The sequence below is a fragment of the Nomascus leucogenys genome, chromosome 22a (genome assembly GCF_006542625.1).
Source record: "Nomascus leucogenys isolate Asia chromosome 22a, Asia_NLE_v1, whole genome shotgun sequence".
In the NCBI taxonomy this organism is placed as follows: Eukaryota; Metazoa; Chordata; class Mammalia; order Primates; family Hylobatidae; genus Nomascus; species Nomascus leucogenys.
Window position 1 is genome coordinate 15,770,468 of NC_044402.1, and position 25,353 is coordinate 15,795,820.

The 25,353-nt window shown below is 41.8% G+C and overlaps 1 protein-coding gene across 3 annotated transcripts in view; it reads right to left on the reverse strand.

The window, feature by feature from the left end:
• Positions 1 to 25,353, reverse strand: part of TDP1 (tyrosyl-DNA phosphodiesterase 1) — an 83,600-nt gene that overhangs the window by 23,010 nt on the left and 35,237 nt on the right. For all 3 annotated transcript variants that reach the window (XM_003260868.3, XM_030802812.1, XM_030802811.1), the window contains 3 exons: positions 24,813 to 24,879; positions 23,318 to 23,425; positions 2,509 to 2,611 (listed from right to left, as the gene is read on the reverse strand). In XM_003260868.3, coding sequence (XP_003260916.2) covers positions 2,509 to 2,611; positions 23,318 to 23,425; positions 24,813 to 24,879 — 278 coding nt within the window. The remainder of the gene's footprint in view (positions 1 to 2,508; positions 2,612 to 23,317; positions 23,426 to 24,812; positions 24,880 to 25,353) is intronic.

Genomic DNA, 25,353 nt, shown 5'->3' on the forward strand with positions numbered 1-25,353 from the left:
CTGCCCAACTAGCCTATGAGCTAGCTCCCTGGGAGGGGAAAGGTAAAACCATTCTGTGTACCATCCACAATGCCTGATTAGAGCACTCTGCCCAAGTCATTTGTGATTCACTGAAGGACACAGACAGCCCAACCAAAGGGACAATGGCTGATGACAAGATAGGTATAGTGAGTGGGGCCTCACCAGGGTCATGATGGAAGCCTGCTGGAAAGCACTGTTCCAGGCTCTGTTTTTTGAGATGTGCTAACAAACTCTTGGAAAATGTTACAATCTTAGACTGTTAATTACATCGTCACCCTAACTGGGGCCTAGCTCTTGAATCAGTTGGCATAGTCTAGAAGGGGTGGAATCTGTTTTATATTCTTGTCTGATGATCTTTATAAATAATGCAATCTCTATTTTACCTAGAATGTGCTATAATGGGGCTCTTTCTTATTCCAGAATATAGAAGAGCCCCCGTATAAAGTCGGTTTAGGCATTCCAAATAATTATTTCTTTTTCTCTATTAGCCTTCATTAATGGATAGTCAGAGAAAGAATATCTGGGGTAAAAAATGAGTAGCTCAGAAGGGTCTAGAGGACTTGGAAGGGCAATACATTTCTTCCTATCAGCATTTTCATGATCCGAACAGTTACAAAGGACCAGACTTTTGTAAATGCTGACAACAGAAGCCAAACAGGAGTGATGTGGAATTTATTCCATTACTTATTATTGGGCGAGAACTCCAGCCTCAGTTATTATAAAAGCCACAGTCACTACAATCACACCTCCTAGTGATGTGACTTCATCGTTCCCCACAAGCTGTGTGATAAAGCTGAAATCTTATAACTAAAAGAGGTTAGTTACATAGTTTTGTAGTGAAACTGAGACGGAAAGAGAAAGAATGGATAGATTGGTGAGAAGAGGAGAGAGAAAGGCAGAAGAGAGCCGTTTACCTGAGCACGGTGTGAGAAACAGTGAGCAATGCTGGGGTGGGCTGGGAAGGTGGGTGCTCTCCAGCATGCCTTAAGACTGGATTAAGTGGTGGCTCACACCTGTAATCCCAGCACTTTGGGGGGCTGAGGCAGGCGGATCGCTTGAGGCCAGGAGTTGGAGACCTGGCCAACATGGTGAAACCCCGTGTCTACTAAAAATAAAAAAATTAGCTGGGCATGGTGGCAGGCACCTGGAGTCCCAGCTACTGGGGAGGCTGATGCAGGAAAATCGCTTGAACCCTGGAGGTGGAAGTTGCAGTGAGCCGAGATCATGCCACTGCACCCTAGCCTGAGTGACAGAGCGAGACTCTGTCTAAAAAAAAAAAAAAAAAAAAGACTGGATTAGTCCAGATTGAAGTCTCAGGACAAGCACACACCAACACCTCAGCTAAATCTTCTGGTCCAGTCAGAGTCATCCACAGTGGAGCTTCGTCATGGGTGTTTGTCATAAATTCAACTACAGCCAGTGGGTGGGGGGAAAGGAAGGGAGGAAGGAAGGGGGGGAGGGAGGAAGGAAGGAAGGAAAAAGCATTAGCCATCTCATCGTGTGGGCGATTCTGAGTGTGTGCCCACAGTGACAGGAAGGAAGGAAGGGAGGAAGGAAGGGAGGGAGGAAGGGAGGGAGGAAGGAAGAGAGGGAGGAAGGGAGGAAGGAAGGAAAAAGCATTAGCCATCTCATCGTGTGGGTGTGCCCACAGTGAGTATGAGCAGGTGACATGGGAGATCTCAGTCCATGTGCCTCTTATGGTGGAAATGTCTCTCTGGGTCAAGCGTGACTCTAGCATTTAGAGAAGCAGATGGCTTGTACACCCCAGTCCCTACATGCAAGTCACTCCTTCTGGTGTTTGGACACAGAAACCTCAAGTGGCTCCAGAGCTGGGAGACAAGCTGGCTGTGCTGGACATCTCGAGAGACCACTTCGACGTGGTGCTTTTCCAGGGGGCTTACTGGGCCAGAAGCACATGTCCTTTGTGCCACCCCCTGGCCCCGCCCGGCCAAACTCTAGCCAATGATATGAACCAATCTCTGCTTCCCAGTTTGTGCTACTACCAATTCCTTTCCAACACTGATACCATTCCCACCTCTCTCTATACAGCCTACATCCTAAGCTAAGCATCTTTCAAATACTCTGCCAAGCTCTCCTGCTTCCCAACTTCATCCTCCAGTCACCCCTACCTAAAACATCTTGTGCTTGATTGGGCCATCCTTTGGTGACTTGTCATCTACCACCTTGAGATAAATCTTCACATTGTAGTTCACAATATTTATTTTAAATGTTATTAATCTCGCTAGAAGCACACAGTCAATTCCTAATCAAGTACATGCCTTGAGAGCAGGTATCCCGCTGCACCCAGACTGGTAAGTTGTCAGTAAGCTCAGAGGTACAGACCACTGGTTAAGAGTGCAGGTTCTGGGTAAGAATCCCGACTGTTTCCTGCCAACCTTAGGCAAGCTGTTGTGACTAAAGGAAGAGAACACAAAGCCTAATTTATCTCACATGTGACCCACCGCGCAGTTGGAAGTGTAAACTTACAAATGCTGAAGGGAGGAAAAGGACCCCGAGCTCGTAGGAGCGGATCATCAGCTGGGTGCCATTCTTCTCCAATGCTCCCCAGGCAGCCTTGGACAGATTCGCGCTGCAGAGACAAGGACACAGAAAGGGCTGACTCAGGGAGGCATCTCAGTGTGGGTCAAACTTCCACAGCTGCAAGAGCACCGGTCAAAAAAATATATAGCTGCAATCACATTCATTCATTTTCTAGCAGAGTTGCTGCATTTTTGAAAAGAGAATTTAAAATCTGCTGTTCTCTAATCCTCAAGATTTATCTAATTGCTAATTTGGGATAGCTTCACCCTCATCTGCATTTTCCTGAGGGCAGCTATTAAAATAATTATCTTTCCTTAGATTTTATTTTTTTCTTTCTAAAGCCCCTTTTCTTTTCACAATCCTGGAGTAGCCAGGATTTCTGGTTTTGTTGTATATAAAACTAGCATTTAAGAAGAAAGTTAATATTATCTTATGCAGTAGTATCTTAAGCTTCATATTTCCTTTTTCAGTTTTTTTGCCAGGTAGTGCTAATTTCTACTTTCAGTGTGAAGAAAACAGATCTGAGGGCAATAGACTGTTATTTGTATCTAGAGATAAATGGTACATTCAGAATGATGTTTTATATGTTCAAAGAGTTGTGGCTAAAAAAATCACAGTACAAGCCAGGCATGGCTCACTCCTGTAATCCCAGCATTTTGGGAGGCCGAGGCGGGCAGACCACTTGAACCCAGGACCAGCCTGGGAAAGATGGCAAAACCACATTTCTACAAAACATTAGCCAGGCATGGTGATGTGAACCTACAGTCCTAGCTACTTGGAAGGCTGAGGTGGGAGGATCGCTTGAGCCTGGGAGGTGGAGGTTGCAGCAAGCGGAGATTGCACCACCACACTCCAGCCTGGATGACAGTTAAAATCTCATCTCAAGAAAAAGAAAAAAAATCAAGCTGCAGCAGGAGGAAGGAGACTGGACACTGACCTTGCAAGGGGTGCCAAGCTGCATATTAAGGTGCTCAGGAGTGGAGACCACTAAGCTCTGAGGTGTCTTCGGAGACTCTTTTATAAGCGAATGTGGCAGAGATTAACATAAACCCACCATAAACATTTTTTCAGTTAGGCTCACCCAAGTTCTATTTCATTTTTAAAACATATAAACTTCAGCTATTCAGAAAACTCTTTAGAGCCTGACTTTGTGGATGACTGTGACTATTTCAAGATTCACCCACTGGTGCACCAAGTATGTTTTCTGAGCTATGTGCTGGAACTATTGTCTGCTGGAATTGGAGAGTCAAACAAAAACAATGACCAAGTAAGATAAAAAAAAATAATAATGTTTGTTAAGGGTTCTATGGGAACAGAGGAAGAAGAATGTGGAAATCAGAGCTAAGGAAAACTCCTGAAGCGATTAGGCTGACTTAAGAAAATAGGGCATTATTTACAAACTTTCCTGGCTTCCTAAATGAACCATATTGAGGACAGGAAACCTTTGCACAAGAACCACGATCATGAACATCACTGTCTATGACGTCGTTGAGACATAAAGTGAAGAGGAAGCTGATGTTTATGATAAACTGGTATTATGATGCCAGGAAAAAAACTTTTTTTAAAAGTCCAAGATGAGGCCGGGCACGGTGGCTCACGCTTGTAATCCCAGCACTTTGGGAGGCCGAGGCGGGCGGATCACGAGGTCAGGAGATCGAGACCACAGTGAAACCCCGTCTCTACTAAAAATACAAAAAATTAGCTGGGCGTGGTGGCGGGCGCCTGTAGTCCCAGCTACTCGGAGAGGCTGAGGCAGGAGAATGGCGTGAACCCAGGAGACGGAGCTTGCAGTGAGCCGAGATTGCGCCACTGCACTCCAGCCTGGGTGACAGAGCGAGACTCTGTCTCAAAAAAAAAAAAAAAAAAAAAAAAGTCCAAGATGACATCTTGCTTTTAGGTCTTTCACCTGTTAGTAAAAACAGGTCATCTCCTGGGCGAAGAGGAAAGTCTAACGGCAAAACCAACCAGTGGGTCTGAGGTGTTTTTCTCACTTTTCAGATGATTGCTTTCTGGCCAACTCTTGACTATCAGTATCATGACAACACAGATGGGAGGTATCTTCTGGAAGGCTGTTCTCATTCTTTCCCCATGAGTTGTGTTTTCTTAGCATTCCAAGATTTGAGGGCTTATTCCAAAGTAAAGTTCAACAGAGATCTCAAGGACAGCCTTTCAGATGGCTTCCTCCAATCCCTCCTTTTATTTGGCTTCTAACAGATTTCTAAGCATTTGGAATCTTAGAAACTCTACTGTGAACACTGAGAGCCTGAAAGTCACTTGCAGGTGGTCTAGGTGATAAATCAACATTCCCTGAGATATCATCTTTAATAACTTTTTACATTCTGGGTAATACTTTGAATCACTGGCACCTGGGGCAGCCAGGCAGATGTGGTATTTCCAAACTCTTGTGGGGTGGGGGAGCAGGGAGGGTGGGGGTGTGTGTGTGTGCACGCGTGCACGTGCGCCCGTCATGGACAGCAAAAGCACTGTGTTTTTCATGAGGCACAGTGACACCACAGGGGTCTCTTGCTCCCATAACTCCAAAGAGTTCTAGCTTCTGTTCTCCACATGGAATCCATTGTCCACTGCCTGTCCTGGCTTCTGTTGAAAACTCGTTTTCACCATTTTATTCCCCCTGCCCTCGTTCTTCCATTGTTCTTTTGTCTACTGGACTGGGCTGCTTTTTCTCCCAAGTGCTGTGGTTTATGTTGTTGTTGCTGGATACTGAGCGATGCTTCATCACTAAAGAGGGGTGGGGTATTTAATTTACTTTAGATCCTTAGGGTAAAACTCTGGAGGTCCCATGGTCTACCATCCACCAGAAACACTACCCAAACCCTTAATAAAGTCATGATGAGTGACAGTAGCTTCTGGGGGTGTATCAGTCAGGGTTCAATCACAGAAACATAACTAGAAAATTGTATATATGTGTGTGTGTGTGTGTGTGTGTGTGTGTGTGTATTTCTTACAGGAATTTATTATCATGTAATTGTAGGAGCTGGTTAAAGTCTTTATAAGGGTGTTATCTTTGTCTTGATGCTAGAGCTAGAAGTCTACAGGGCAGGCAGAAGCCAGAGGAGGATAGGCATAAAGTGGAGAATAACTAGCTGGAGCCACAGGCATGGACTGAAGACTGTGAGGACGGAAACCCATGTGGTTTTTGTGCCTCTGGCACTGGAGGTGTGGGTGTCTTGCAGAAGACAGGGCCTTCATCACAGAAAAAATACATACCTGGTGAGGGCCAGGAGTTAGAAAAGCTGAAGGAGGACTTGGGAGGGTGTGAGGTCCAGCTTCTGCTGGACACAGTGACAACGCATGAGTTACAAAAATGGCTGCTGTCTCGGCTGGGCGCAGTGGCTCACGCCTGTAATCCCAGCACTTTGAGAGGACAAGGCGGCGGATCATCTGAGGTCGAGAGTTCGAGACCAGTCTGACCAACATGGAGAAATCCTGTCTCCACTAAAAATACAAAATTAGCCAGGCGTGGTGGCACATACCCGTAATCCCAACTACTCAAGAGGCTGAGGCAGGAGAATCGCTCAAACCCAGGAGGAGGAGGTTGCTGTGGGGCAAGATGGAGCCATTGCACTCCAGCCTGGGCAATAAGAGCGAAACTCCATCTCAAAAAAAAAAAAAAAAAAGGCTGCTGTCTCACATTTGCTCTCCAAATGTAAGAATCTCCCTTGGGGCCCACCTAATTGGAAACATAACAAGAAAGGGAATTCTGGAAATTGTGGTTGAGGGTAGACAAGTTGACCATTATGAAGTGTTAGGGACTGAATGTTTGTGTCCTCCAGAATTCACATGTTGAAATCCTAACCCCCAATATGATCGTGTCAGGAGCAGGGGCTTTGGGTTAATTATGTCAATGAGGATGGGGTCCTCATGAATGAGACTGGTGCCCTTATAAAGGAGACCCCAGAAAGCTGCTTTGCCCTCTTTCTACCTTGTGAGGACACAGTGAGAAGTCAGCAGGCTGCAGCCCAGAAGAGGGCCTTCACCGGTACCTGGCCATGCTGGCACCCTGACATCAAACTTCCATTCTCTATAACTATGAAATATATTTATAAGCTGCTCTGTATAGCAGTCTGAGCTGAATGAGGCACCAAGCCACCACAGCTAAGCTGACTAATGATATGTTGCTCAATTAGGCAGTTTATTGTCCCCTTGCCTACAAGGAGTGCAAATGGTGGTAGAATACCCTGCCACAGCTTGTGAGGTGTGACTGCTTATTACAGGTTTGACCTCAGTCCCCAATATGAACATTTTGTCCCAAAGATTAAATTTTTAAGAGTAAACTTGAAAACGTATGACAAAAAATTCGTACAGGAAATCTCAGGAGAGAACAGGAATGGCATGTTTAGGCACATGGAGAAGGCAGGCAAGCACACGCTGAGAAAAGAGCCCTGGACCCTGAATCAGGAGCAGTTTATGTCTCAGCTTCCCCATTCGCTGTAACTCCTTAAGCCACTCCTCTCCTCCCTGGGCTTTAGATTCCTGTATCCAGAATGAGGGCTGTCAGCCTATGAGATCAAAAATCCCTTTCCAGGCTAGAGTCTACAATGACGAGAGACACCCATGCTCACGTGAACTAGAGTGTTCCCCTCCAGTGATGTAGTCTCATCCTAAGGTAAAATCTCTGAGTTTCACTGGAGGTTTACCACTGGGGAGTACTTGTTGGATGTTCATGGTAACACATGGGGGAAACAACTGCCTAAGAAAGGAAGTGGGGAGCTATGAAGATGACCTCTGGGCCAAACCCTGCTCCAAGCATCTTTCAAAACCTGAACTTTGGTAATGGGAACAGTTGCCATCACCAATGCCTGCTGAACACCAATTAGAGTGGCTGATTAGATTCACTTTTAAGATTTTTTTTAGAAGATGTACAAGTCCCCAAGGATGACTGCTGTTATGGGAACATATGTCTACTGATAAAATATTTCTTTTCATCATTAATTACTTAACAGTCTAGGCGGCAGCAGCAGCACAAAGAGTACAGAGACAATGAGACAATGTACAGACTGAGGCTTTGGCCACCACACTTCTAGAGGACCAGGGATGAGGGGACAGACATGTTCACAGACAGCTGCAATAGAAGAGAATGTTTTGTTTGTTTGTTTTTTTTTTTTTTTTTTTTGGGAGACGGAGTCTCGCTCTGTCACCCAGGCTGGAGTGCAGTGGTGCGATCTCGGCTCACTGCAAGCTCCGCCTCCCGGCTTCAGTGGGTGCTGGAGAAGATGGAGACCAAGCAGCTGTACTGATGTGGAGGGGGAAACCATGACTACAGCCAGTGCTGCTGTTGCCCCTTTTCTAAAACTCCACGGATTTGAGCCGGGCATGGTGGCTTATGCCTGTAATCCCACTGCTTTGGGAAGCCAAGACAGAAGGATCACTTGAGGCCAGAGGCTTGAGACCAGCCAGGGCAACAAAGTAAGATCCTATATCAAAATAAAATGCAAAAATTAGCCAGGCAGGGTGGTGTGCACCTGCAGTCCCAGCTACTTGTGAGACTGAGATGGGAGAATTGCTTGAGCCCAGGAGCTCAAGCAATGATCGCGTGCCACTGCACTCCAGCCTGGGTGACACAGCAAGACACCATCTCAAAAAACAAAACAAAAACAAATAAAAGATTTCAAAAGTAAACAACATACAAAAGAAATAATGAAAGAAGCATAAAACAAATTTGCTAATGGCAGCTAATATGCAGCATCTATTAACTGCCAAACATTGTTTTAATACCTTTACATGTTCTATTTATTTTCATTCTTAACTATTAGATACCTATTCTATTACTATCCTTATTTAACAGATGAGAAAATGGAAGTCATTTGCCCAAGATTTCAACAGGTACTAGGTGGTAGAGTAAGAATTTGAACTCAGGCAGCGTGACTCTGGGCTGAACTCTAAACCATGAAACATATGGCATCCAAGAAGGTCCAAAAGTAAAATACAGTCACTAGAATTAAAAACTCTGCTGATGAATTAAATACCATATGAGTCATAGCTGAAAACAAAACTAATGAAACAGAAGAAAGATCTAAAGAAATTCGGTAGAATGCAACTCAGAGGCAAAGAGGTGGAAAGAAAGAAACTGAAGATAGAATGAGAGGGTCTGACAAGCATCTCGTAAGAGTTGCAAGAAGGAAGTGAGAGAGGGTGAGTCAATATGCTTAATGACAATAGCCAATAATTTTACCGAGCTGTTGAAAAATCAGCTCCTTAGAGTGAAGAAATACAACAAACCCAGCTGAGACTAAATAAAAATAAATCCATACCTATTTATCCACTGTAGCTAAATTGAGGAATACCAAAGGTAAAGAAAATCTTAAGAACAGCCAAAGAGATGAGACAGCTTTTCCACAAGGAGCAATAATTAGATGGCAACTTCTCAATACCAACAACTGAGCTCAAAAGCCAATGGAAAAAAATATTTAAGGAACTTAGAGGAAAACCAGGCATGGTGGTTCATGCCTGTAATCCCAGTATTTTGGGAGGCTGAGGCGAAAGGATTGCTTGAACTCAGGAGTGTGAGAACAGCAACATAGTGAGACCCCATCTCTAAAAAAAAAAAAAAATTAGCCAGGTGTGGTGGCGAATGCCTGTAGTCCCAGCTACTTGGGAGGCTGAGGTGGAAGGATGACTTGAGCCCGGGAAGCGGAGGTTACAGTGAACCAAGCCTGGGTGGCAGAGCAAAACTCTGTCTTAAAACGAAAAAAAAAAAATCTTAGTTGGCAGTTACTTTGTCCCAGTTTCCCGCCCCCCGCCCCACCCTGAGACAGGGTCTTGCTCTATTGCCCAGGTTGGAGTGCAGTGGAGTGATCTCAGCTCACTGCCACCTCCCCTTCCTGGGTTCAAGTGATTTTCATGCCTCAGCCACCTGAGTAGCTGGGATTACAGGTGTGAGCTACCATGCCCAGCTAATTTTTATATTTTTAGTAGAGACAGGGTTTCACCATGTTGCCCAGGCTGGTCTTGAACTCCTGGTCTTAAGTGATCCACCAGCCTTGGCCTCCTAAAGTGCTGGGATTACAGGTGTGAGCCACCGCGTCCGACCAAAGAATTTTAAATTCAGTTAAATTATCACTCAAAAATGAGGGTGAAAATAAAGGGAGGTTTAGAAAAACAAATCAGAGTTTATTGCCAGTAAGAAGGCATCAATGAAATAACTATAAAAGATATAGTTCAGGAATAAAACTGAATTTGTTTGAAAGGACAGGCCTACTGGGAAGAAAAAGAACAAAGAAATGAGTAAACTTGTGGGTAACTGTAAACAAGAAGTGACTGTAAAGTCATAATGACAATGACTAATTTTGAAAGCCAAAAAAGTGTGGAATGAAAATATTGGTGAATAATAAAGAGGAAGAGGAGCTGGGCACGGTGGCTCACACCTGTAATCCCAGCACTTTGGGAGGCTAAGGCAGACAGAGAGTTTTGAGCTCAGGAGTTCAAGACCAACCTGAGCAACATTTCAAAACCCCATCTCTACAAAAAATACAAAAATCAGCCAAGCATGGGCCGGGCATGGTGCCTCACGCCTGTAATCCCAGCACTTTGGGAGGCTGAGGTGGGCGGATCACCTGAGGTCAGGAGTTCGAGACCAGCCTGGCCAACATGGTGAAACTCCATCTCTACTAAAAACACACCAAATTAGCCAGGTTTGGTGACAGGCACCTGTAATCCCAGCTACTCGGGAGGCTGACGCAGGAGAATTGCTTGAACCCGGGAGGCGGAGGTTGCAGTGAGCTGAGATCAGGCCATTGCACTCCAGCCTGGGTGACAGAGCAAGACTCCGTCTCAAAAAAAATTAGCCAGGCATGGTGGCATACACCTGTAGTCCCAGCTACTTGGGGAGGCTGAGAAGGGAGGATCACCTGAGCCTGGGAAGTCAAGGCTGCAGTGAGCAGTGAGCATGCCATTGCACTCCAGCCTGGGTGACAGAGTGAAATCCTGTCTCAAAATTCTGCAGATGTTGAAGAATCTTGGGAGATTAACTACTAAGAGGATGCAACACATCAGCTGTGTTTCCAGGGTGGATATCAGGTCTTACAGATACAGTGTATTAACAAAGAAAAGCCAGCAGGAAAAGAAAAATGAAAATTGTTATGATGCATGTTTTCAAACAGATAAGAGCAAAACACTAAAGGAGATTAGACACTTGGGTGTGGGGTTTTGCAAGTGTAAAGTCTGACAAACCACCAAATAGATTTGGACAAATCTACTTGTAACCTCACTTTGTTCCTCAGTCACAGGCCTATCATGACCCTCCCCTCACCAAGCAGTCTTTCATAGCCATGTTGGACTCTAAATGGAGGCTTTGGTGCCCGATGGCATAGTCCAGCCTACCTGTTGACCTAGTCTTTAAAAGGATCCATCTATCCTTGATCCCACAGATGGAATTACAAGGACTTTAGAAGTCATCACATCAATAATCCAAAATGACAAAAATTACTGCCAAGAAGGATAAAAAAATTGCTTTTCAAATTTCAGGTCAAAATTGGTATTTTAGAATACTATACCAAATAATTTGAGTACATATTTAATAGTAACCCATGTGACAACCAAAAACTGCTTACTGTTTTATTTTCTAATGAAACGTTCCAATGTTTTAGTCTATCTCCTATAGTGGAAAGGCAATAAATACAAGGACTTGAAAAGAGCAACAGACTTGTAAGATTTGAGTTTGCTTTTGGCTAGCTCTGTCACCTTGTGGTTAGTACTTAGGTCACCAATTTCTTCACTTATAATACGGACTTAACACCATCTGCTCATTGCACTGGGCTATAATGAGGAATGAATGAAATAATCTAGGTGCAAGTGCTTAGTAAATTTTAATGCACACCACAAAGGTAAGGTTTGGAAATGGTTAATGCTTTTAACAGAACTATGAAATGTTTGTTAGAATGGGCCCTGGGAGATGATTATAATGATTTTTAAAAATTTTCTTTTTAAACCTCGAGAACTCTTTGTTCAAAGGAAACATTTTAAGCGAACAAGGACGAGTATCTCTGAGTGAATTACCTGCACTCATCTCTCTCTGCCCACTGTTATGGTGGCTTCTGAAAGGGGTTTCCAGAGCCCACAGGGCTCCAAGGAACACAGCATAAAATCCACTGATTTAGCCCAACCCCTGGTTTTACAGATGGGGAAATGGGCCTAAAGAGCAGAAACAAATGTCTTAAGAGTGTGGCTGCAGAGCAGATGGACTGTTCACATGGCCAGTAAGACTGAATAGTCCAATATATGGTCAGCATTTGGTCAAGGTCCTGGGAGACCTTGAAAAGCTCTCTGAAGATGCTTCCTTTATAAAGTGTGTGAAGGCTGCCTTACCTTTGTTTTCCTGAGTCCCATAGTACACAGTGTCCTGGGAATGATTCTTGTCTTTTTGAAGCCTGAAGCATTGGTGCTGCATAGCACAAGGAAGGTTTCCACTAAGACCTGAGATAGCTGGAGGAGCAGCCTCCTTGGGGCTGATGATCAGCTCCAGAAAGCCTAACAGCATGTTTAACTCTGTCAGAGACCTGTGCTCACAACCTTATAGGCAACCTACTTCCTCCCTTCCTTCTCTCAGCCTGTCACCATCCTGCTGACTCTCCTGTAATAATGTTTCTGTGCCAATCCCAAAACAGAGAGACGATAGGTCTACATCAATTAGAAGGCAAGTTCCATGAGAGCAGGGACCACACCTGTCTTGTCCATCATCTATAACTAAAACCTAGAATAGCACCTGGCACATAAACAAGAAACAGTCACATCAGACTATCTGGGTCTAAATCCTAGCTGGGTCACTTGGGGGCATGCTATTTAAGCTCTCTATGCTTTAGTTTTCATATCTCCAAAATGGGGATAGTAGCAGTACCTAGCTCCTAATTTGGGGGTTAAATGAGCTAGTATAAAAAAGCACTTGGCCAGCATATAGTAAGCATCATACAAGTATTTGCTATATACTTGTGAGAGGCTTTCTTTGGAGGCCAGTCCCTCGTGGGAAATTCCAGGTAGCACCTCCTCATCTCAAGCCAGATGTGCACTTAGTGACTAGCAATGCCAGTGTGCAAAGGGTCTAGAGGCACTAAGTCAGGGGTCTCAAGCTTTTTTCCATCAGTGATGATGCTCACGAGACTTTCTCATATGAGTACAGAAAGGGGTATGCTCTGTCTTCACTCTGCTTGTACCAGATGTAGGCAGGTGAGGGTAGTAATATGACCTTGAGTCATCTCTATCGTATAAAGGAAGTCACTTATAGGCGTTAGTACTGATAACCATCATTTGTAACAAAGCACATGAAGCATATCAGCTAATCCCAATATCTTAGAGCCACAGGACCAGGCAACCAAGTCTACCCAATGACATCTATAAGTATTTTCTTGTGTAATCCAATTTTATTTTCGCCAAAATACTCAGACAAAGGAGAACAAAAAGAGATGATCTGTTTCAGAATCAAAGCAATAGACATTAGAGAAGGAGTACTGCATAGTAATATTGAAAAGCAGAGGACAGAGAATGTCTTTTATGTTTCCTCAAAAAGCCAGTGATTTTGCAGTCAAGCACTTGTCTCGTTTTCTCCCGAAGTGGCAGCACCAACATTTCTGCTCATCCCTGACTATCTGCATTGCCTGTCAGTTGCTAGGCAACTCTAACAGTGATCCAGCATGTGTTAGGTACCCACCTTGCTTCTGACCACCCACAATACACAACTTTCGTAACTGTTCTCATTGGGTTTGCCAATTATACCTAGGCACTATCTTCTTAGCCAAGGCTTCTCTTAAACCTCATCTTCCTCCTGCTTAGTCCTGTGGTAAAATTTAAATACCACATTTGTCATCACGTCCCAATAATTTCCCTAACAACCGGCTGCCCATCAAACATGGGATGATTTTATGGTAGGATCAAAACAGATGGGAGGAAAATGTTATTAAAACCATAAATATCTCTCCATAAAAGTAACCAATCAAAAGAGGAAATCACCAGCTAATATAACATCCTAATAAGTTCAAGTGAACTGTTAATTTTGAGTTTCTCTGAATGTATAAATCTGGCTGACTGCACTTGTCCTGATAAAACAGAGTAATTGTGACCAACTTAAAAATTAACCACATATGGCTGGGCGCAGTGGCTCATGCCTGTAATCCCAGCACTTTGGGAGGCCAAGGCGGGCAGATCACAAGGTCAGGAGTTCGAGACCAGCCTGGCCAATACCGTGAAACCCCGTCTCTACTAAAAATACAAAAATTAGCTGGGCATGGTGGCATGCGCCTGTAGTCCCAGCTACTCAGGAGGCTGAGGCAGAAGAATCGCTTGAACCCGGGAGGTGGAGGTTGCAGTGAGCCGAAATCATGCCACTGCACTCCAGCCTGGGTGACATGGCGAGACTCCATCTCAAAAAAAATAAATAAAATAAAAATAACCACATACTTAGTTTAGAAAAGGCTATTTATCTATGAAAAGATCTTCTTTTTTTGAGACAGGGTCTCATTCTGTCGCCTAGGCTGGAGTACAGTGGTGCCATCATGACTCACTGCAGCCTCAATCTCCGAGGCTCAAGTTATCTTCCCACCTCAGCCTCCTGAATAGCTGGGACTGCAGGCGCACACCACCACACACACAACCCCTGCCTTTTTTTTTTTTTTTGTAGAGATGGGGTATTACCATGTTGCTCAGGCTGATCTTGAACTCCTGAGCGAAAGTGATCCGATCGCCTTGGCCTCCCAAAGTGCTGGGATTACATGTGTAAGCCACTGCACCCAGCTTGAGTATGTCTTAAAGTCATATATTTTATATGGATGTGTTACACAGGCAAAACAGATAAAGGCTTTATAAGGTGCTTTCTTAAATCCTAAGAGGCCTAATGAATATGAGAGACATGAAAAATCAAGCAGTGAACTAATATTAAACACAGTATACTGTTTAATAGGAAACAACCACATGTTTTCTATCATCATCCTTGGGATTCCATACATGAGATAAAGCCAAGGGTATAAATGCATTTTCCAAAATTTAAGTGGCAAGGCTAGAAAGTGGCAATCTCAAATTAGGACTTGGATCTTTGGACTCTATCTCAGGTTATTTCCTCCATAATATGCTGGATGATTGGGTAATGTCACCATCTGTGGACCCTGGGTTTGAAAATGTTGATGGGTTACAGCTATTAAACCCAAGCAACTGGCAGTAGTGGTTTCTGGATGAGGAGCAGGGTGGCTGGGGAACAGGAATGGGAAGACATACCTTCTTTATATACCATTTATATATTGTGTATGTTACCTATTGGAAGAAAATAAGTTTTTAAAAGGGCACTGATTCAAATATTTTTTGGTCACTAACCATGTGCCATGCAGTGTTAGATACTAAGCAGAAAAAGATGAGTAAGATCAGGCACCTTGCTCACCTGAAGCTCATGATACAGGGAAGCAAAGGGACCCATAAAGAAGCAACCAGGTCGATGCCTACAGAAGCAGTGAGAAGATATTAAAAAAAAAAAAAAAAAAGAATCAACTGGGAAGATGTAAAAAGGACCAAGCAAAAAGCGCCATGAAAACACAAAGGAAAAAATAATTATGCCTGCTGAGCTAGAAAGTTTCACTTTAAGGGGAGCATTTGAATTAGAACTTGAAAGAAAAGTATAGTTATTGTAGACAGTACAGAAAAAAATAAAACCTGAGAAGCAGTCTGAAAATAAACTGCAGTTAGATTAAGGGGGATACCATTCATTCAGTTCTGAGCCACTACAGGCCAGGTACTGAACTAGGCACTATATTAGCCAATCTGCCAGAAGGCACAAACATTAAAGAATAATTACCAAAGATCACAATGAGTATTCTGGTAGGAAATGAAGCATGATAATTATAAACTCATTTTTTCTCTACAGTAAAAGGAAACTTCTAATGCAGATAGTTTAACAGAAACGTCATTATAAAAGGTTTTGGTGCAGATTTTATGATTCTTGGTGATGTGGTAACTATGGCAACTATATACTAAAACGTGACCCAGGATCTATGAAAAATGTTTTCAGTCAGAACCTCAATCACAACACATAATGAAAGAGAGGAAATGAAAACTGTGATTTATATTTAAAATAATAAAAGGGAAGATTAAAAACTATATTAAGGCTAGCATTTTTATAAGATTCCAATTCCTGACCTTCTGTAGCCAGTTTTCACATTTGTGAAATGTCAACTGGATGAAACAAAGTCCAAATGATCAGGAAGTCAACATCCTCTACTTATGATGGGTAGAGACATAACAGGCAATAAGGTATTATGTAGACCCAATAGGAACCATACGAAATAAATTTCCTAAGGGGATGAGATTTTTTAAGATTAGGAAATCAGATCTTTTGTGATTCTATGAATCTTTTATAGGACTATTATTTTTAACAACTCTACATACCCAAGTAAATATGGTTCTCCAAAGCAGTCATGCTGCGGGGTTGGTCCCTTACTCCAGTACAGCTGCCTCTTTTGGCTCTGAGAAAGTACAGAACTTCTCAAAGAGCTTTGGAGCCGGAGGTTCAGTCTTTTGAGTGTGTACAAGGGTACTTTTGCTTAGCTATAGAAAACAAACCCCAATTTTGGAAACACTAAAAAATTAATTCCAGCCAAAATTGGAGAATAAGATGGGTAAATCAAACCAGGAAAGAAATATCAGTGGGCCTGGCGCAGTGGTTCATGCCTATAATCCCAGCACTTTGGGGGGCCGAGGTGGGCGGATCACCTGAGGTCGGGAGTTCAAGACCAGCCTGACCAACATGCAGAAACCCCATCTCTACTAAAAATACAAAATTAGCCGTGGTATGGTGGCGCATGCCTGTAATCCCAGCTACTCAGGAGGCTGAGGCAGGAGAATTGCTTGAACCCGAGAGGCAGAGGTGGCAGTGAGCTGAGATCGTGACATTGCACTTCAGCCTGGGCAATAAGAGCAGAACTCCATCAGTGAAGTCTGTGGAAAGCAGAATCGAAAGATGGCCCCTGGTGCACACGCCTGTATATCCCCTTTCCTTGAGGATAAGCCAGAATTGTGAATATGATGGAGTTTCACTTGCACAATTCGGTTATCAATTAATTGACTAAGTTACTCAAAAGGGAAATAATCCTGGGTGGGCTTGAGTTGGGTCCTTCCTGAGATAGATCCTCCTGCTGGTTTCCAAGAAGCATCCCATGAGGAATGCGGCAGACCACCACGGGCAGCACCTAGGAGTTGAGAACGCCTGGCTGACAGCCAGCAAGAAAGCAGGAACCTCAGACTTACAGCCACAAGCAACCGTGAGCTTGAAAGAGGACCCCCAAGCTTCAGATGAGATCACAGCTGGGTTGATGCCTTGATTTTAGCCTGGCGAGACACTGAGCAGAGGGCTCAGCTAATCCATGCCCAGATTCCTGACCCACGGGAACCATGAGATAGTAAATTTGTATTGTTTTAAGCCCCCTTAGTTTGTGATCATATATTACATAGCAACAGAAAACTAATGCAAGGCTGGAAACAGAGTGTCTATTAAGAAACAATACTTATTTGTTAATGTGTTACGTCAACTTATTTTGAAAGAACTTGGAAGAGTGGAAAGAAAACTTGAGCAATGGCAATGTTTTTGGCCAAAGCACCTACTTTCAAAGGGTGATCATAATAATTCTTTGGATATACAGCTCTAGATTATTTTTTTAAAGTCTATCATGTTAAAAGTCAAAATTCATATTGCCTATCATTCACTGTGCTTGTTACTCCTATAATTTTTTTCTGGGGAATTTGTTTTGATTTTATTGTACTTAATAAAGAGGAGTTGGTTATTCATTCCAAACCCAAACATTAATATGGATCAGTAACAATAAAGTAGAAAAATATCAAAAGTTAAATTTATGTAGCTTTTGATGTATTTACCTTTGGCTAAAATCCAATTCTTAAAACCTAGTATGTCTGCTACTTTGCTGACAGAGCATTAGATTTGCTGGGCATGAGCACTTCATTTGGACTAGAATCCACAGTGCTCTCTACAATCCTGTCTCACTATTCTAAAGCAAGTAAATATATTAAATGAAAGGTTATATCAGTTGTTCATAAACTTCTGAACTTATTCTCAAGGATGATGATATTGTCCACTGGAGCATAAAATCTAGGGAATATTTAGAAATGTATAAGGCATTTTTTTTTCTAGCTTTCACTAGGACTTGGCAGTTAGTATGTGAGGGCCAGGTTATTAAATAACTTATAATGCATGGGACAATCTTGTATAACAAAAGATTATCTGGACCAAAATAACAATAGTGCCCTGTTGAGAGACACACTATTTGAGTATAAGCTGAAGTCGACTATTTAAAATCACATCTTATTCTAGAAAATCTCATGGAACAAGCATTTAGAAAAGCACTCAATTATTCCAATCAATTCAAATTATAACATTCATTGAACTGCTTTCCATAGACCAACGACTAATAAGGCCTCAGGCAACCCAGGAAACATCAAAGAAATGGTAATATCTGAAAGCAGGTAAAAAGGCAAAGTCTGGCCACCCACTACTGCTCTGAACTCACCTACCCTCCCATCCTATTGACTCCAGTAACACTCACTTTGCTGTTAATCAAACACAGTAAGCATATTCCCACTCCCCACCCCGCATCCCTCAGCGACCCATCCACATGGCTCTTCCCCTACTTCTTTCAGGTCTCTGCATGAATGTCACCGCGTCAGAAGGCCTTCCCTGACCCTCTTCTTTAAGGAGCAGCCTCCCTCCGCAACCCGGGCACTCATACCCTACAGGACAGTGTTTGAGGGTGGGGGCTCTGAATTCTTGGGCACCTTGTTTAACTCTGTGCTTCTGTTCTTCCATCTGAAAAGGGGATTAATGGATACACTGTAGAAAGGCTATGAGAATTACATGAATTAATATATATAAATGTGCTTGGAACTGTGCCTGGAACTGCTGGTTAAGAACTACATGTTAGCTCTGAAAATTTAAAAACAATAACCTAAACCAAATTTGAAATAAAGCTTTTAACTCATTTCATTTGATAGCAAAACTTGATCTTAACTCATTGGGCAACAAAAGTTGAACTAAGATGACATGAGGCTACCTGTGATCTTTGCTTCCAAAATGTTTTATTATGAAGTGTTGGTCCAGATACCACTAGGGATATTAACAGACAGTATAGGTACCATATTATCTTTCTAAAATCCAAATACTGAACTACATCTGGTGCCAAGAATTTAGAATAAAGGATTGTGCACCTAAATTATCACTCTATTTTTTCTCTATAGCACTTACCACCATTTGCATATATAAACATACCTCTTTGCTTTTTGTGTAATTCCCAGCACCAGAACATAAAGTCAAGATGTTTTATCGTTTATTGCATTCTTAGCACCTAGAAAAGTGTGTGGTGCATAGTAGGTGCTCAGTAGTTACATGCTGGATAAATGGTTAAATCTGATACCCAAAATAGAATATATATGAAACATTTTTCTTAGGTAGAAGAAAAATTATTTAATGGAGAATGTGTGACCAGTTGCTCTTCAATCCAGGAGGGGTGGCTTGAATTCAATTCATTTGTTTGGCAATGAAACACCTGGTAGGCATGAAAAGCCCACCTGATATGTATTTCTTGTACGTTCCTCAATGCCCAGGCATTGATCCGCTATATTCTCCTCTGGAAGTCGCAAAGGATTATGGTGTTAACAATCAGTACTAACCAAAACTCCAAAACATACTATATGTACACCAAACTTTTAAGTTCATCTCCAACAAACAATTCCACCTGAAGTCTCCACCATGATAAATCAATCTTCAATCAAATTCACCATCATCCCACTGTGGTAGGCCAGTTCCATTCCCTGACTTCTATACTGATATCAGTGACAATCCCCATCTCCACACCCCAAACTCAGGAATCACCTCTGAGGGCCCTCCCATGTTCCATTATGCAGTCTAGGCAGTGCTTTCATGGTTACCACTTCAATCCTAGGCTTCATCAGCCTCCACATGTCAGGCACCTGGCCAGTCACCAGGGTACGCTGAACAAGACAGGCATGCACTTGGCCTCAGAGTCTAGAGGAGAAGCCAGATAATTACACAAGCAACCACAGTGAATAGGGAAAGAACACTGACAATGCAGGAATCTAGGGCATTATGGAAGCCACCAGGCTCCAGAAGTGATGTTTTGGCTAAAAACCCACCTATGTAGAATAGTCAAAAAGCATCACAAGTGCAATTAACTAATATGTATACAATGAATTCTTTGGTAAATCTCTTTCATGCAAATGTAAATTCTGTGAGAACCTCATCTTAATTACTCTATTCTTGCCACAGCGGGCAATACATATTTGCTGAGTAATGGGTAGAACTGCCTCAACTCTGCCACCTTATTCCTCATTGAGCGGAAGGAGGGGATAATGCCACCTCACAGCTCTTGTGGGGACTGAAAGACACTACTATGTAGGTAAAGCACCAGAAGTGTCTGCCACATGGTGGCTACTTAATGCAGGTCAATTCTCTCCCCTGCCCCTTTCTTCTCACTCCCACAGGTCACCATAGTTGGCACCTTAAACCTTCATAGTTGCTGTGCAGTTGAGAAGTCTGAGGCTCAGAGAGGTTAAGAAACTTGTCCAAGGCAAGACTTGTTCAATAGTAGACATGACCATCTTATCTAGTACTGTCTGACAATGCTAAAGCTCAGGCTTGAGAGACAAAATAGTGAGGTAGGAGCTGTGAGCTCCACTGGTGGCACATGGATCTAAGGATCTGGACAGGGAGGGACCAGCAGAGGCTGAAAGAGGCTCCAGGAGGAGATGGGACCTGAACACAACTCTTAGAAGATGAACAGCAACTGACGAGAGAGAGAAAAGGGATGAAAGGATCAGGAGAGGAAACTACATGGGCTGCTGGCTGGATGACTTCAGGGGCAAAGGAGGCTAGCCTGGCTTCTTCTCCAGGCTCCTATTGGGGATTAATGGGTAAGAATGGTGAAAATGGTGTGGCTGGGGCATGACTTCCAAACTGAGGAATCTGTACTTTAGCCTACAGGACGTGGGGAATTCCGAATATGGGACAATGAGGAAACTCTACGTTTCAGAAAGGTGAAGGGGCATGGGCAACCAGGATGAGTGGCCTATGAAGAACATTCACGTGATGACACAACAGATAGGAAACCCTTTCAGAAGTCCAGGTGATAAGTTTCTCACCTGGTAATTGCAAGGACTGGAAGAGGAAACTTTTGAAACATTTCAAAGATAAATAGGCTTTGGTAGCTATTTCCAAAGCATCCATGTGCCCACCTTAAGCACAGAATTGGTCTCTTCCTCTTGTAATTATTTCTGTGTCTGGCTCCTCACATCAGAGACTGTGAGCATCTAAAAGACACTATCTAAATCTTCTGTTTTATCCTGAGTGCCTGGCATCCACAGGAGGACCTCAGTACGTGTTTGCCAAACATTTGAAGGAATAGTGAAAGAGGACATTCAGGCTTTAAGCTTGGTAATAAGAGGCAGGTGCCGCAAGGGCAAAGAAGAATGCTGGGAAAAGAAATCTCCATCTACATAAGATGAGTTCGGTTTGGGAACATTCTTTCTGACAGGTTCAGAAAAAGTGACAGACAAAACAAAATGTCCAAACCTAATCAAGGGAGCTGCTTACTGGTAGATGCCACTTAAATTTGGAATCTATACTTTCCCTTGTTATGGAAGGGCTGAGAGAGTGGGCTCTATGTATCTAAGTTGTTATTTATGTTTCTTAGAAATCCTTCAATCATACTGGAATGCTCAATGTCCTTTTCCTCTTTTATGCAACAATCAAAGTAAAGCCTGACACAATTTCTTTGGAATTAACTAGTCTTTGTAGAAAACAGGCACACTAAAACTGTATGTTGATTAAGAGGGGCATCAGACAGTAGAGGAGAGGCGTGCTCCTATCTGGGTTCCACCACTTATTACTGCATGATAGTAGGCAGCTTATTAATCACTCTGTGCCTCCTGGTCCTCATGCAGCTGCTGTGAGAATTAAATAAGTAAATACACATGACTGCTCACCCAGAACAGTCTGGCATATTGAAATTGCTGAATGAATGTTGTTGCTATTCATCTTTAAACATTTAGGAAAGTAGATATAGCTTTCAGTCCAGTTATTACAGAATAAACCTAGAAGCTACAAATCCATAATGACAAATTTCAAATTCTTACGATAAACTTCAAATAACTATAATTTGCTTAATTTAGTAACAGCCATTTGACATTAAAGCAGATATTCACAGTACAAAACTGACAAATATTAAATGAGTAAACTGACAGTGGATGTTTTTTGACTTAACTTTAGAAAATACATGCCAAAGGTATCTGAACCTGTGTTTCCTTTTACATAGCCTCATGGAATCACTCAGATTTTCCCTGAAAACCCTGTGTATTTTCCCATCTCCATGGCCTTTGTCCTCAGTAGTTCCTTCTAGTCCATCTGGGTTTTCTCTCAGACTTACTTCTAGGCCTACTTACAATAGCACCTCTTTACTTAGTTTAGCTGATCTCTCATTTGATCGTGCCTCTGCCCCAGCAAGGCAATACATTTCTAACAGTGCTTCCACTATGGTCCTCACATAGGTAAACAACTAGGATACAACATCACATGCATGGCAGGGCTCATGCTTCCTGGCTCTTTGTGTTCCCACAATCAAGCACACACTGCCATTGAACTGAACTACAAAAACTTTGCCTTTAGAAAAAGATTACTCACAGGGTTACTTTAATCTCCACTTCCTTTAATGCCCTTGAAACAGAATCAATAATATGTAATTTCTGTGAAGTACATCACCTTTTTATTACACTTTGAGGGAAAACAACACCCAAACAGACATTAAATTCAACTTTTCCAATAAAGTAGAAAGAGACTCAAGATTGCAACATCAACTCTTACTAAATCTCCAAGCTGCTGGTTTGCCCTATGGATTTTGGACTTGCCAGCCCCCACAATTGCATGAGCCAATTCCTTAAAATAAATCTTTCTCTCTCTCCAAGAAGATGTAAGTGGCTCTTTTGTTTAAAAGTTTGTTCATGAGTGCTGTTCCCCTCTTAAAGAAATAATTCTACTCTGTGATACTTTAATTACTTGCTATTGACATTAATTATGTTACTGAATCATGAAGAGATGCCTAATCATTGGGTTCAGCCTGGGAGTCAGGAACTAAAGTTCTAGTTTTCAAAGCACATAGCAATTTATCTTCCTATAAAAATAGACACAAAAATGCCAACAGGTAGGTGGTTTCTTATAGGGTGATGAAAATATTCTAAATTTAGATTATGGCAATGGTTACATAATTCTGTGACTATCCTAAACCATTAAACAGTAGAGACTTAATGGGCAAATTTTATGGTATGTGAATTACATCTTAAAGATGTTTTAGAAAAGGACACATAAGAGATTTGATTGCTTCAGGTTGCAATTACCTAAGGAGAAACTAATTAAGAAAAAAATATTAATTTTAACATTTCATTATTCTTCTGTACTTAACCCAAATGTCAATTTGCATAACCCCTATTGAGGTATTAAATAACAGAATAAATGTTAACTTTATGCAAATCTTATAAACATCTAGACTTATAAGCAAAAGTAGGTGATGATCATATACTTTACAAAGGGATTAGTCATGGGATGCCTTTAAATAAGGCTCATGTAACACAAACATACTGAAAACTAATGACAACTTGCTAATCACTTTTTAGAAACCCATTCAACATTCAGAGCAAGAATTATGAACACATTAAAAAGATTTCTCTCATCAGGAATGTAAGGACTATTTACCTTGTGACAAGGAACCAAGCAATTTTACTGAAGTCTGGAGAAGGCCTCATATATGTCTTAATATGTGGCATGGCATTGCTGCGGCCAGAAGTCTCAGCTGACCATTTGCTAGTGACAGAAAAGACAAAAGTCACTAATTACAAAATAAAATTGATCATAATCCTAATATTAGGAAACTGCATGAAAAGAAAGAGCCTATTATCTAAAAATCAACAGTGGCTACACGACTCTGTGACCTGTGATATTTTATGAAACTCCGTTCAAGTAATGCATGCCCATTTTAGAATTATAAACTTCCCACTTTTCACAAGAAGCACTGCAACCTTTCAGTATATAGCCTTTCCATTTTTGCCATGAACATACATACACGCATACATATTATTTCTGTTGTGCTTTTAACAGCATGTGTGTATATGTCTCCTGTCTGAACTGTGAGCTCCTTAAAGGGAAGAATCATGCTTCCATGGTGTGTTATGAGTAGAGGCTCAGCAAAAGCTTGTTGAATGAAACAAAATACAAAAAAGGCAAAATACAAACAGTATATGAAAAAATGAATGTTGAAAAGTGAGGGCAGAAATACTTTAGTCAAATGTTGACATACACAAATCTGAGTTTTGTTTCTAAGTTTCCAATATTGCAGACTATGGTTCTATGGGAACCTATATCATGAAGCAACAATCTTTACTTATGAATATAAGAGGATGGTCTCTCCAGATTAACAGATCGTCTGTGAAAACAGCATCAGGTTTAGGTAGGTACCATCACTGTCTTCATTCAAGTGAATTTAATAATATAATACTGAAATGAGTTCAATTTAAAGAAATGTCCTCTGTAAGGAAAAACCTCTCAAGAAAGCATTAAAGAAAAGCTCTAGGATTATACACTGAATTACAGCTGAAAGCTATAATTCAAGTAATTCTGCTTTCATTTCTGGCTAACCAGCACAGCAAACACCTGTTGAGGCAAGCATGACATAGACTGGCCTCGCATATGCAGGCTGTGCAACTGCTGTGGCTGGAGGAGGGTGAAGGACATTCCCTTCACTTGTCCACTCAGCATTTACTGAACTCTGACAACATGCCAGATACTGTCCTGTATCCTCAGGAAACAGCGGCATAGAATCTGCCCTCAACAAGCTTGCAGCTGCACGTATGATGGTACAGACAGAATAATGATACTTTATATTTTGGAAAAATGAACTAAAATGCTGCTTATGTAAATCCTAAACTACCCAACATGATCTTTTATTTATCTTTCTTGGCATGCCAATATTTAAATAGAAACCTCACGGCAATAAATTTTCCTCTTTGGTATTAAAAACCTATTCCAAAAAAAATTCAAAACCTTGTTTTAAATTATTTCTATCACTAACATATGTAGATGAAAGAATATAGCTATATTACATAAAGTTCCTTTTAAAAAAAACAAACCAGTGACATAAATAACACTCTAATTCCTAAAGAAGCAATAGCAGCAGTCTAAACCAATTACTTACTGAAAATAGGAATGCAGCCAATTCTGTTTTTCAGCTGTCTGGATGCTATAGGGAAGAGAGCCCCCAGCTTTTAAAAGAAAAATAAAACAATAAAAATTATGAAATATAATTTGAGGATCCTTCATTAAGAGGAAAATCTATAATAAACAGCAAGAAGGTAACAGGAAAAAACTACTTCTATTACTTCATCTTACAGAATAGTTATTTGAAAGAAAATGTCTATAGTTGCATTAGATATGTTCTCCTAATGAGGTTTCCTTCCTTCAGTATTAACTTTATGCAAATCTTATAAACATCCAGACTTATAAGCAAAAGTAAGTGATGATCATATACTTTACGAAGTATAGTCATGGGATGCCTTTAAATAAGGCTCATATAACACAAACATACTGAAAACTAATGACAACTCGCTAATCACTTTTTAGAAACCCATTCAACATTCAGAGCAAGAATTATGAACACATTAAAAAGATTTCTCCCATCAGGAATGTAAGGACTATTTACAATTCTTCTCCTGTGTCGAGAATAAAAGTAAATTAGC